Below are 13748 nucleotides of genomic sequence, written 5' to 3'. Positions count from 1 at the left end.
ACTTTTTTCATAATTTCCTACGACACATAGAGAGAATAAAACGATGCGTACCTTTTATAATTTATGGTATATTTATGAATACGCGATCTGTTTAATGCTGGCGTTGCCTTTATACAACCCGCGAACAGGAAAAAGACCGTGTTTAGTTCAGAAGAGCCGGGGTCTCCAAGTCGTTCAAAGGAACAGTATTTTTTTTCTTTTCGTGGTAATCCCGTAAGCTCTTCCTGGGTCAATTTTCGAAGTCCTCAGTCTTTCAGGCAACGGCGCAGGTACTCTGCAAAACAAAACATGGATGGGAACATAAGAAACGTCGAATTTACCAGCAAAGGTCACAGCTTCAAACACAAGGGCGAAAGGGACATCACAATCTCGGGAAGACGTACAACATGCACCCGACACCTACCTCGGCGATCGCAAGAATGGAATGTGGCACGTGATCAGGGTTGCTTACGCGAGCGAGGCTGAGCGAGGTGCGAGGTCACTGCCATGGTAGCCAGTAGGAGCCACTCTTCGTTCTCGTTTTCAAACAAAGCCTTAATGAGACTTATCAGTATTATACTTAATTTTTGCAAAGCTTCGGTTAAGTATGTGTTGACCTTTTGCAGACAAACGTTATAGTGTTATTTGACGTACCATTGAACAGCTACTAGCGACGTTGGGCAACGTACAATTGACTCATGGGACAAAGCCAAGCCAAGCAAGATGTCAAGACAAACCCGCTTTTAAAATGGCTGCGCTCATGCGTCAAACGTGTTGGGCCAGGAGTTTGCGTGCTGCCTTGAGTTCACTACCGAAGCAGTCGGAATCACTCCAAAAGAAATCCTTAAATTTTGAGCCTTCCATATCGCCGAAATATGTATCTGCTTGTTCCTTGGGTTCGCGTCAGGTTAGTACCCATATTTGGAATAAGACTTGAGCATGTGTTGTAATGAGCGTTCAAGAATCCAACTTTCGTAACGTGCTGCTTGGTTCTGTAAAGCGAATCCGCTGAGCCAGCACACGGAACCTGTTTCTTTTTATTTTATACAGAGTTATTTACTTTTTGTGTGTGTGCTTCCATGCGATGTCTTTGCTGCGAGGGGAAGGCATCCCACGTAAAGGAAACCAACTTCGTTGAAGTTCAGTTACAATGTCAGTTACCGAAAACTTAATGCGCATTCAAAAATAAACTCTTCTTGTGGTTATAGTGGAATGTTTATTGCATTTTGTATTGTTCAATTGTTTTGACAGAGCTGCAGAGGGTTGTCGACTTCAGTTTGCCGTTCTTCTGAGGAGGATATGCAGAATGAAGAGGCCGCAGATGATACTGAAAAGGCTGGCGCAGATGCCAAGCTGAACGTAAAAAAAGTGACGATTCACCCACCTGAAATAAGCATCGAGTATCTAGAAAGCAAAGGTTTGTGCCTGTACGGTTACATTTCTGGTAGCGCTCTTGCATGGCTCTAAACGGAAAGCTGCCTAAAGCAGCGCTTCTTTACCATGGTAAGCAAGCGCTGCTTAAACGATGATAAGAGTTTTCGTATTGCGTGCCCAGACCATGGGTTACTTGGGTACCCACGCTATTTTCGAAAAATAGCATGGGCGAAAGGGACAGCCCTAAGTCAGGAATAATGCTTCGAAAAATAGCTTCCGTACCCTATTCTAAAGCCCTGTTATCCCTGACGCTGATAAAGGGGCCTTAGTTAAGTTTCACCCGGAAAGTGACATAGGCTTAAAACATTTTGATATTTTCTTTCTCACAGTTAGTATCCGAGAGGTTTACCCGCCGCGGTGACTTAGCAGCCAAGTCGGCCGCGTTTCGATGGGGGCGAAGTGCGGAAACGCCCATCTACAGCCCCGTCCATGCCTGTGTAGAGCGCGCGAGCAGCCGGCTTTGCCCCACGGGCGGCATCTTGCGGCAGTTGCCGACTCTGACGTGGTGTGCTCAGGAGCATGCACGGCCTAATAAACATGCAGATCTCGCACATTGCTCTAAACCAGAAATTATGTTGGTAAGGGCCTTTGTTTTGCTGGCTGTGCACATTACCCAAGGTTATCACTCTTTCACGTGACCGCGTATCTTTTAACAGCCAGAAAGCACGCATCGTTTGTTCTGAAAGAGTCAGGTGCGTATTATCAGCCCAAATGCTTCATTCTTTGGCATCTACATGCTGCTAGCCCCCTGTGGTTGACTGCATATTCGGTTAAACAAGGACACTTTTCAATGTTGCCACTCGTGCATAGCAGGTCTGCATGTCTATTAGGCCGCGCATGCTCCTGGGCAAACCACGTCAGACCCCACAACCACCGTAAGGTGTCACCCCCGTCAACAATGCCGGCAGCATGTACGCTCTACACAGATGTGGACGGGGCTGTACTTAAAGTTAGGTAAGAACTCCAGGTGGTCGAAATTATTCCAAAGTTCCCAACAATGGCAGGCATCATAATCATATTGTCGTTTTGGCATGTAAAAAACCCAGCAATCGTTATTTGCAACAGCCATTATAGGACCAAATAGCAAGACATGTTGTTGCTGGTGCTGCCATCAAGGGAGAGTATAAGATTTTCCTTCGTGGCCTTCTGCACTGAGAAAGAAAGCAAGTGCAGTCTTGGCTTTAAATATTTTACATGCTCCACCTTTTTCTCAAAAGAAGTTGCATTTTCATCAGGAAAGGGAAGAATTAATGTGAATATACTTTAGACAGTTGCATGAAGGCTTGTGTCTTTATGCGCTCGACAAAATGCACTGAACGTTCGCTTCTTAAACGGACACTACAGAGAAAATTAAGCTTTATTGGTAAGTTACCCTTTCACAGTGAAAAACGAGCTACTCTTGCTATGAGAATTTAGGGGCTTGGTAAGCCTTAGAAAACATGCAGAAAAGAAAGACAGGTGGCGGTGAGGCCTCCACACTAGTGCGTTTTAGTTAAAGGGGCCCTGCAACACTTTTTCAGCATGGTCAGAAAACGCTGCCGATTGGTAGTCGAGGCTCCTGAGAGCACGCGAGCCAAACAGTATAGCGCAGCACGCAGCGTGGCTTTACAATAAATTCTCAAAGTTGGCTAAAAATCGCTTCCTCTTCTCTTGAAAAATGATGTTATTTACTCAAAATTACTGCGTCATTGACTCAAGTTCTGTGCCATTGGCTGATTTGAACATGGCGCGCTCGGTAGTTACTGCGGCCTCCGTGGGAGGCCGCCACTTGCCCCCGCGCAATAACACTGAAAGTATGTTGTGCATTCGAAGAAAAAAAAATAATAAAAGGTGCTCAAGATCACGAGGCACACGTGACGTAGCTACTTCTCCCGTACCATCCCTCCCTGCTTAGCTTCCAGCGCTTTCGTCGGGACGAGAGAAGAGAGAAAGCAATTACAGCGTGCGACAAATCTTCGTAACTCTGCTCGTACTGGACGGGTTCTCAAAACTTTTGTGGTGGTCGATTTGTGAGGCAATAAGCTCCTTTAGTGAAGCCATTCCATGGCTACTTGGAAAAGTGTTGCAGGGCCCCTTTAATGATTTATTGGTATAGAGAGGCCATGTGGTGTTATATGAAGGCCAAAAGTTGACCTTATGAAGTATCAAACTTTTGCAGAATGAAAGAAGAGAATTTTGAGGGCTTGTTTCTTTGTTTGATACAACCGTAATGAAAACCAACAGATAATGAAGCCAAGGAAGATATAGGGGGTGTTAATTGTATTGTTTTAAGTGTATTGTAGTAATTATGATATAGCTGTGAAGAAAGTAAAGTGAACGAAATGACAACTTTCCGCTGGCGCAGACCGAACCTGCAACCTTTGGATAATGCTCTTGATGCCCTACCTATTGAGCTACAGCGGCAGTTGTCTCCTTGTCCACTTTATCGGCTATTTATTAGGGGTGTGCGAATATTCGAAATTTCGAATATTTTTCGAATAGTGTTTGCTATTCGATTCGATTCGCATTGGAATTTTACTATTCGAACTTCCCAAAAACAAATACAGTCAACGTCCAATTGAAAGTGACCCCTTCAAATTTTCAATATGCTTCACCTCATTACACTCTCGTATTGCGGCAAAGCTGCCTTTCACGCTCCGTTACGGTCGAACTTTGCCAAGACACAGTCAACGTCCGATTGGAAGTAATCCCTAGAATTTCAATATGCTTCGCCTCATCACACCCCCGTATTGCGGCAAAGCTGTCTTTCCAGCTCCGTTGTGGTCGAACTTTGCCAAGACACAGTGAACATCCGATTGGAAGTGGTCCCTAGATTTTTCAATATGCTTCACCTCATCACACCCTGATATTGCGGCAAAGCTCTTTTAAGCTCCGCTACGGTCGCAAATGCATGACCTCAAGAGAACGCTGGTTCCAACATGGAGATGAAAGATGTGGCAGAGTTGGGGGCTCAATTAATACATTTTTGGGCCTGAAATTTGGGCAGGAAGTCCAAAAAATCGGACGCCGAAGCTTTTTAGCATCCAAAATTTCAGATGTTCTTATATATCGACGTCTACGAGGCAGATTTGGAACTCCGGACTTGAAGGGAGCACACCCTTGACCGCCACATCAGTTGGGCTTCCACAGAAGTTCAAAGAGGAGAGGCTGAGGAAATGGCATCTTTGCCTATCACGTGTAAAGGTTGTCGGCAACACTTTGGTTGCACCAAATCATGTACATAAATAGAATTCGACCTCTACATTGCCTCATTCTTGATAAGACAACTATGAAACACCACCCCGCCAGTGCTTCAACCTGGCGAAATGAAACGCTTTCATGTTGCTATCTCATAAGAATATGCTTAGGAATCCTCTCTAACTTTTTTTTCTGCAATTTCACTTCGAAGTATTCGAAAAACATTATAGAAATATTCGAGAAATATTCGAAAAATATTCGATTCAATTCGCACTCACACCTCAATATTCGAATTCGCTTCGCACCCGAAATTTTGCTATTCGCACAGCTCTACTATTTATGCGCACGCAAACCTGGGAGTGTTGGTTGGCGCTGCTTGTAGCCATGACGGTGGGTGTGGAACACTTTATTTTTACCCAGCTGGCGGCATGTAGCACGGGATCTTTTTAATGAGTGGACAGCTGACCAGTAAGCCCTCGCAAGTTGTCTTTTTGTGTACCTTACTTTCTTCACACCTATGTCATAATTACTACAAAACAGTTGAAACAATACAGTTAATGTCCCCTGTACCTTCCTTGGCTTCACTATCTGTTGGATTTCATTCAGGTCGTATGAAACTTTCGCAGAGTGACAGTGTTACACTGACTTACGTTGGCACTGGGGTGGCAGCACAGTATTGAAAGAACCTAGCTTTCACCTTGACTTTATAGTCAGATAAGGATGCTATTATCCTGAAATTAAGCAGTATATTTTTTGAAATAATACTTTGCCGATCTTGACAGATTTTATTATTTCTTCACGGCCACTTTACAGACCCACTGCAGTTGCTCATGTAGGCAGTATGTGGTGGTGCTGTGGATAGTAGTGATGGCTGATTGGGATTATCAGCTGTTCCCCTACCTTTCGGAATACATTGGACCAGGGCTTTTCCAATTCATTTTGCACTACACACCGAAGTTATGAAATGCCCATTTCATAAAAAAAAAAAGTTCCACTTAAGCCTTAGAAAAGCTTCCAAAGCAAAGCAGGAGCTTTTACAAACCAGATATAGTTTTAAAACATAAGTATAATGGCAGTAGCCATACCTTTTGCAAACCTAATTCGAATGCAAGTAGATAAGTACTTCATTTATTATAACAGTAACAAAGGAAAAGAATAAAGCAAATTCAAGTAGATAAGTACTTCATTTATTATAACAATAAGAAAGGAAAAGAATAAAGCAAATTCAAGTAGATAAGTACTTCATTTATTATAACAATAAGAAAGGAAAAAGAATAAAGCAAAATTAATCCTGAAGTTATACCTGCCGCATTATTTTGGCTTTTTTACTTTAGTGTTTTTAGAAGCATTTCACTCATGAATATGGACATAACGTTTTATTTAAGAATGAACAGTCAATCACGGTTACAGTGAAATTCAGCACACGAATGGCAATTGCGTCATCATGTGTGCCCTCGCCTTCTAAATTTTATGCATGAATTAACTTTGAAGTGGGGTGAAACGGCGCTTAGGCCACCTAATCTACAACTTGCATCAAAAGTATTAATCATGGTGCTTATAAATTTAGCTTAAACTTAAGTCCTTTTCTGCGATTGTTTCACTCATGCCAGAGGTATCGCTTGTCTTGAAGATTATTAAGTAGCTGTGAACATTTATTTGCAGCCTACAAGGACACCTATGGTGATGACCCGGTGTGGACCATGTACCGAAGAAATTTCAAGGGCCAATTTCCACCGGCAAAAACGCGGCGTACATGCATAGTGAGTAGTGCAGGAAACCATCGGCTGTCATGTAGTGACTAGCTGAATGTATATAGTTGGTCTACAGCGATGTTCAACTCCACCACATTAATTGTGAAACCAGCAATACAAGGGTCGTTTATTGCATCCCCCTCTCACCTGGGAAATGCTACATTGGCCATACCAGTCATTGCATTAAAGACCGATTGACAGAGCACTGTGTGCAGGTTAAGGCAATAGCGGGAGCCAGTCATTTAGCTGAAAATTGTAAGCAGTGACAATGCACGCGAATTTTTCGCAGCACACAAGTTCTTCGGCGATGTAAGGATGAAAAATACCATTTAGTTCACAAGGTTTTTTCATCAAAAAATAAAATTGTCTTACCACAGCCTCCATCGCACTGTCAACAAAAGATACGGATAATCTTTTTAAAAACTTGTTTGCTATGCATTTATGGATGAGTGGCATCATGCATGCGCCACAGTTCCTGTTCCGGCATCTGTTTGCATGTGATCAGTAAGTATTAAAACCTGTTCCTTCTTTGTAATTAGATCAGTTCAAGAGCAGCGTTTATGCTGTTCTTTAGAATTTGTCTCTGTTTTTTGTCTTTTTCTATTTCTTTTAAGCGCTGGAAATGCATTATGCTTCACTCTGCTTCACTGCATGGCAGTTAGTTGTGCTAATAGTATTTCTTGCTGCCTTGTGCAACGGTGTTGCAGTAAAGCTTACTAAGGCAACTCAATCATTACGGAGCATAAATAAAATCCCTGCTGATTGAATTGTCTATATATTGAGGCATGCACCATGCTCACTTTCTTTCATGGCTTGCACAGCCCTTACTGTCCATTACCCTGTATAATAGTCTTCTGAAACACTGCTAATTCGTTAACATGACTATTTCCAAATGACCCAAGTAATAATAGGCCAGTTAGGTGAGTGTACTTGTAGTGACACAGCTTTTAATGTGTTAAATGTAATGAGAGTTGAAGATACACATCAGATAATAATAATAATTGTTTGGGTTTAACGTCCCAAAACCACGATATGATTATGTGGGACGCCATAGCGGAGGGCTCCGGAAATTTCGGCCACCTAAATCTAATTACACGGGCCTCAAGCATTTTCACCTCCGCCGAAAATGGAGATACACATAGGACAGTGCTATAGTTTGGTATGGGGTTTCCAAAGGGGTGTTTCAACTGTTTAATGTAGGAAATAATTTTATATCTTGGTTAAATGTGGACTCGGCTGCATGTATTAGCCCACTCTCTGGCATTTTGTGGCAGCAACAGGTAATTCAAATAACCCACCTTGACCAAAGCCACCCGCAAAGCTGCAATGAAATCAAAAGAATAACCCTGCTGTCATTGACTTTTCATTGTTTCTTGCACATTTTCGTTAAACAAGACATTTACTATGAAAATACATTAATGTACCATTGCTAGTATGTAACACGTTCAAAGCTTTTGGGTTGCAAGGGTACAACTAAAATTGACAGGACTGTGCACTGTGACCCTCGTTTTCCGTTTGCATTGTTGCTTACCACAAGATGTAAAATGTGTCAAGACATTCTGATGACACAAGAATGGAGCTTCAAATGTCACAGTATACAGTATTAATGAGAACTAACAGACAACGTAATAACTTTTTCTAGCGCAGACTGACACACGGACAAAGAGAGGGAACTACATAAAGTGGACGAAAAGATAACTTGCTGCCGGCAGGGACCGGTCCCTGCCGGCGGCACGTTATCTTTTCGTCCACTTTACTTTCTTCACATTTATATTCCAATTACTACAAATAACATCTCCTGTACTTTCCTTGGCATTATTGTCTCTTAGTTTTCATTAATATTGTGTCTAACGAAGCAAAACAACCACTTAAAAAAGCCATCTTCTTTCCTTCATTCATAGCAAGGGTCTCGTTCTGGCAGACTTGATGTCTTCAGGTAGTATGCGAGGGATTATTGGTCAGTTGCCAGCTCGTAAAAAGATCATGTGCTACGTGACGCCAAAGGCAGAAAAAGTGTTCCACACTCGCCGCTATGGCTGCGATCGGCGCTGACTAACACTCCTAGGTTTAAATGCACATATATACCCTATAAAGTGGACGAGGAGGTGACTGTCGCCGTAGCTCAGTAGTAGAGCATCGGATGCGTTATTCGAAAGTTGCAGGTTCGGTCCCTGCCGGCGTCAAGTTATCTATTCGTCCACTTTACTTTCTTCACATTTATATTCCAATTATTGCAAATAACATCTCCTGTACTTTCCTTGGCATTATTGTCTGTTAGTTCTCATTAATATTGTGTCTAACAAAGAAAAACGAGCCCTTAAAATTCCCCTTCTTTCCTTCATAGTACTGCATACAGTATAATCACAACAGGGATGTCTCTTAACAAGTTGAAATGTTTCTTCCAATGCATATTAATACAGTGCACAGTTTGTCTTGTTTATGCTACGCCACAAGATAACGGAACTTTATAAATGACACCCTTACATATTAACAGGTTCGTTAAAGGGGAGGTGACACAAAATTTTGACGCTATTACGGGGTGTCTACCGACCGGGAAAACCGGGAATTCTCGGGGATTTTGGGTAGTCTGGAAATTCTCAGGGAAAGCTCAGGGAAATTGTGCTCCCATCAGGGAAAATCCACACTAACTTTATTGAAAGGCGACGAAAGTCGCGCTGGCGCTGGCTCGATATTTTGTGAACGCATTTTTCAAATCAAACGGCCGCTGCGGCTGCGGGGAAGTGGCGCACCTCGATGCTGTGATTGCCTTTGGAGCGGTGAAGTGGGAGAGAATCCGGCTAATGCGTGGCATGCGGGAACCGCGAACCACGACACATCGTATCGCGCAATGTTGTCAGGGTGTTCCGTGACAACGCGGTGTAGTTCTGTAATCTTTCTCGCGCGTGCTGTGCGTTAGCGCCCGGTATGGTGTTTTTGTTATCGCCGCATGTCAAGTAACAAGCATGATTAGTTATAGAAGCGGTAGCAGTAGATGTAACGAGCTTGAGTTATCTTGTAAGCGATCGCGATCATTCAGGAAGCGGATGTCTTCGACAAGGCTGGTACCTGGCAAGCCATCCCGATCGGCGAGAAAAAAGACGACGCTTGTTGGCTGTTATCGGAGAGCTAACTCGCTCTCATCCCGAGTTACAAAGATGCTATTTAGGACTCCGTGAAGAATAGAATAAATTTCCAGGCGAGAGCTAGCGTAATTAACGGGCCCATTCACAGCAAGTGAAAGCTTTTTTCTTTCTTTTTTACCCGATAAGGGCACTGCTGAAACAAGTTTTAGGCAGTCGACTGATATTTTGGGGGGCTGCAGCTCGCACTTACAAGCCACAGCACGTGGATGTTTGCTACAAAGCCGAATTACAAAACTTTTCAGAGCCAAGGCATAGCGGCGACCGAAATTCGCGACACCGGCACGGGTCCCACTTGCTCGATCCTGCGCGCGATGTCGGAAAACAGTAACGTTTCCACCATGATCGGATGTGCCGTAATTCAGGCTGGTGCCGTGCTTTCATGCGATCTTAGCCCGCAGCTACATTGCTTTTTTTTTTTGCGATGGCAATTATATAGGCACTCCTACGCGAATTTTTTGCCTTCGCCATGATCCTCCTTATCAAGTCCAAATAGCGATTACATCCCCCCGCGCGTCATATGATCCATGTGCGAGTGAAAGTGCGCGAGCGCTGCCGACGAACGGGGCTTAAGGGGTACTGACACCAAAGTTTACAGTTGTCGTTTTTTAGCGTCAAATGAAAAGCCAAGCGCTCAAAAGCCTAGAAAAGGTAGTGCTAAGCGCAAGTGCACCCTGAAAAAAGTAATTACAGTATGCTTTTAAATGCTAGTTTCGGTTCCTACTGTACCCTGACGTCACAACACGGTATGTGCTTCTCATCACGTGCTCGCACAATATATGGTGACGTTTCCACGGCCACTCCGCACCGTGGCTCCGTTGGTGACGCACAAGCGGCCATTTTGAATGTTTTGGTGACGCACAAGCGGCCATCTTGGAAGTTTTGGTACCCGTCGTCATCACAACTAGCCAGACTGCTGCGTGAAGTCACCAGAATTAGTACTGTAGCCTGACGTCAAGCTAGTGTCGATGTCGGTAGGTGCGCCATGGAAAACTTGATTTTATTATCGAAATAAAATATCTTATCATCGTTTGCTGAGCTTCACACTTACTCAGAGCCGTCTCTGCATAAAGGAGATTTGTATGGCAGAGTAAACTCGCCTTCAAAAAAGGGTGTCAGTACCCCTTTAAGCAGAGAAGAAACGAGCCGACCCTCTCATTCGCGCGATGGGCACATGTAGATAGGAGCCGGCGTGTTGGCAAGGTGGGGGGGTGGGGCTAACGGGGCTTAAGCAGAGAAGAAATGAGCCGACCCTCTCATTCGCGCAATGGGCACATGTAGATAGGAGCCGGCGCGTTGGCAAGGGGGGGGGGGCTGCGTGAGTCCAACAGGAAGTGCGTACTTTGTACCAGCGGGCGTGGTCGCGTGCGCCGCGGTATCTCTAGTGGGGATCAGAAGACGGCTCATACCTTTGTAGGTGTTGTGCTCTAATTGCAAAACTTTCGTTGAAGCCATAGCAGTGGTGGATCCCAAGGGGGGGGGTAGCGGCGATCGCCCCCCCCCCCCTCCCCTAAGCCAGCCCCCGCCCCTTCCCTTCAGTGCCTGTCGTTCACCTCCTTTGTCAGGCTGCCTGTTGAGTTTGCCCCCTTTGTCAGGTTGCTTTGCCTGCCACTGCCCAAAAGGGGTAAAGAGAATCTTGTCCCTGCGCTCTACCTCTCTCATGGCTCTACTCTTTCCTGTTTCCCTATGCACATTTAAAACGAAGGCTTTTTAATAGGCTTGTGCGAATATTCGAGCACTTCGAATATTCGAACGAATATTACAGTATTCGAATTCGCTTCGAAACGAATTTAAATTCTAGGGAATTTCGAAGTATTCGAAATGAACGAATAGACATATGTAAACCGCATATAACCCCCTGTAAAGGTGGTTTCACTGCAGTGAAGGTGTGCTATACCGTGAATACACCTTTCCAGGAGAAATGCGCGCTGCCGCGAAGCCCCACTTCAAGGTTAAATAACATACAGTAAAACCTCGTTAATTCAGTCACTGGGACTGAAAAATCTAATTAAGCGGGTTTTCGAGTTAACCAAACATACAAAAAGCGGGATGCAAGGAACTTTGAATTACTGGAAGTAATCAGAGGTGGTCGTTTGCTGTTTTGGCTAGTTTGCGGCTGCAAGGGTTATGTCTTCCAGCAATACCTGGTCCCAATTTTGCAGCTAAACCGGCGAAACGGCGGGCTTCGCTGCTGCCAGCGCAAAAAAAAAGAAAGAGGAAAAAAAAAACGGTCTCGTAATCAACTGAAATGCGCGGCTGCGGAAAAAAAGTTATGCTTCGCTGCAACACAGTGGTGACACGCGGGCAGCATGCCACCTGCTCCTCGCAGCGTCAGCGCGTCATGATGCGACCATTCGCCCATTCTTTCTGGTAAAATAATGAATTTAATAATGACCAGTGTGACGGAATTCGCGATGTGTTCTGGGTGGAAAAGATGATCATTGAAGTTTTCGAGCTTCGTCTTCGAAGCAGGCATTGCTCGCAAGTACTCCACCAGCAGTGCAAGTGCGCAAATTGCCGGAACAACCGCCTGTCGGAGTTCCGCATACATCGCGAATTCCGTCAGACCGTCCTTTATTAATTGCTCTATTTCCCCAAAAAGAATGGGTAAATCATGACGCGCTGACGTTGCCAGAAGCATGCGTCATGCTGCTCATGTGTTACCGCTGTCTTGTAGTGAAGCACGGCTTCTTTTCCGCATGTGCACATTTCAGCTGGCCACGAGACCGCTTTTTTTTCTTGCTCTGGCAGCAGCGAGGCTGGGGTGCTGAACTTGTCACTCATTAGTATCGCTACATTGCATTGCCTTGTGGCTCCTAAGGACCATCGTTTCTGCGGATTTGCGGCTAAATCGGGATCAAGAATTGGCACATGGCACCTAAAGTTTTCGAACAAATGTAACCACTTCAAGAAACTTGGTGTGGCTGCACCTGTTCAGGTGTATAAAATTTGTCATTTCTGCTCTACTGTCTGTCTCATAAACTGTCGTAAGATGCACAAATGGTTAACCTGCAAAATCAGAGTTCATTTCGTGGGAAGTAGGCTTGTGCGAAAATTTGAGCACTTCGAATATTCAAACGAATATTACAGTATTCGAATTCGCTTCTACACGAATTTAAATTCTAGGAAATCGTGAAATATTAGAATGGACGAATAGGCATATATAAACCGCATGTAACCTCCTGTAAAGGGGGTTTCACTGCAGTGGAGGGGTGCTATACCGTGAATACACCTATCCAGGGGAAATCCGCACTGCCGCGAAGCCACACTTCAAGATTAAATGAACATACAGTAAAACCTCGTTAATTCAAAGTCACTGGGACCATAGGCACCGAATCACCGAAGAGGGGGGGAGGGCGCAAAGTGTACCCCATACATTGACTTAATAGGGGGGGGGGGGCTGCGATGAACCGTCGCCCGCCTTCGCCCCCCCCCCCCCCCTGATGAGAAACCCTGCGCACCCCTATGACTGGGACTGTGAAAAATCTTCTATTTAAGTGGGTTCTCGAATTAACCAAACAAAATGCCGGGATGCAAGGAACTTTGAATTACTGAAAGTAATCAAAGGTGGTCGTTTGCTGTGCCTGCTAGTTTTGTGGCTCCAAGGGTTACGTTTTCCATCAATACCCAGTCCCAATTTTGCCGCTAAACCGGGGAAACGGTGGGCCTCACTGCTACCAGCGCAAGAAAAAAAAAAAAGGGGAAACCTCCTAAAATTTTCTCGTGGTCAACTGAAATGTGCGCCTGTGGAAAAGACGTACTTCACTGCAACACAATGGTGACACGCAGGCGGCATGTCACCTGCTCCTCACAACGTCAGCGCGTCATGATGCGACCATTCGCCCATTCTTTCTGGTAAAATAAAGAATTTAATAATGACTAGTGTGACGGAATTAGCTATGTGTTCTGGGTGGAAAAGATGATCATTGAAGTTTTCGAACTGAGTTTTCGAAGTAGGCGTTGTAGGCAAGTACTCCGCCAGCAGTGCAAATGCGCAAATTGCCGGAACAACCGCCAATCGGAGGTTCGCGTACATCGCGAATTCCGTCAGACCGCCCTTTATTAATTTCTCTATTTTCCCAGAAAGAATGGGTAAATCATGACGCGCTGGTGTTGAGAGAAGCATGCGTCATGCTGCCCGCATGTCACCGCTGTGTTGCAGTAAAGCACGTCTTTTCCGCAGGCGCACATTTCAGCATACCACGAGACCGCCTTTTGTTTTGTTTTTTTCCTGCGCTGGCAGCAGCGAGGCTGAGATGCTTCACTT

General features: G+C 44.7%; 2 protein-coding genes across 2 annotated transcripts in view; one reads left to right on the top strand and one right to left on the bottom strand.

The window, feature by feature from the left end:
- LOC119399505 (serine/threonine-protein phosphatase 1 regulatory subunit 10) overlaps window positions 1-424 on the bottom strand; it is a 66081-nt gene extending 65657 nt beyond the window's left edge. The window contains exons 1-2 of the mRNA XM_037666311.2: window positions 404-424; window positions 52-274 (exon numbers count right to left, since the gene is read on the bottom strand). The gene's annotated coding sequence lies outside the window, so the exon portion shown is untranslated. The remainder of the gene's footprint in view (window positions 1-51; window positions 275-403) is intronic.
- A 265-nt stretch (window positions 425-689) lies between these two features.
- The window catches only part of LOC119399494 (uncharacterized), a 34431-nt gene continuing 21372 nt past the window's right edge, over window positions 690-13748 (top strand). Inside the window, exons 1-3 of the mRNA XM_037666300.2 lie at window positions 690-886; window positions 1231-1396; window positions 6253-6350. Coding sequence (XP_037522228.1) covers window positions 728-886; window positions 1231-1396; window positions 6253-6350 — 423 coding nt within the window. The 5' untranslated portion in view covers window positions 690-727. The remainder of the gene's footprint in view (window positions 887-1230; window positions 1397-6252; window positions 6351-13748) is intronic.

The sequence above is a fragment of the Rhipicephalus sanguineus genome, chromosome 1 (assembly GCF_013339695.2).
Source record: "Rhipicephalus sanguineus isolate Rsan-2018 chromosome 1, BIME_Rsan_1.4, whole genome shotgun sequence".
Taxonomy (NCBI): Eukaryota; Metazoa; Arthropoda; class Arachnida; order Ixodida; family Ixodidae; genus Rhipicephalus; species Rhipicephalus sanguineus.
Note: the sequence above shows the minus strand (reverse complement) of the source record. Positions and strands in the feature narration are given on the sequence as shown.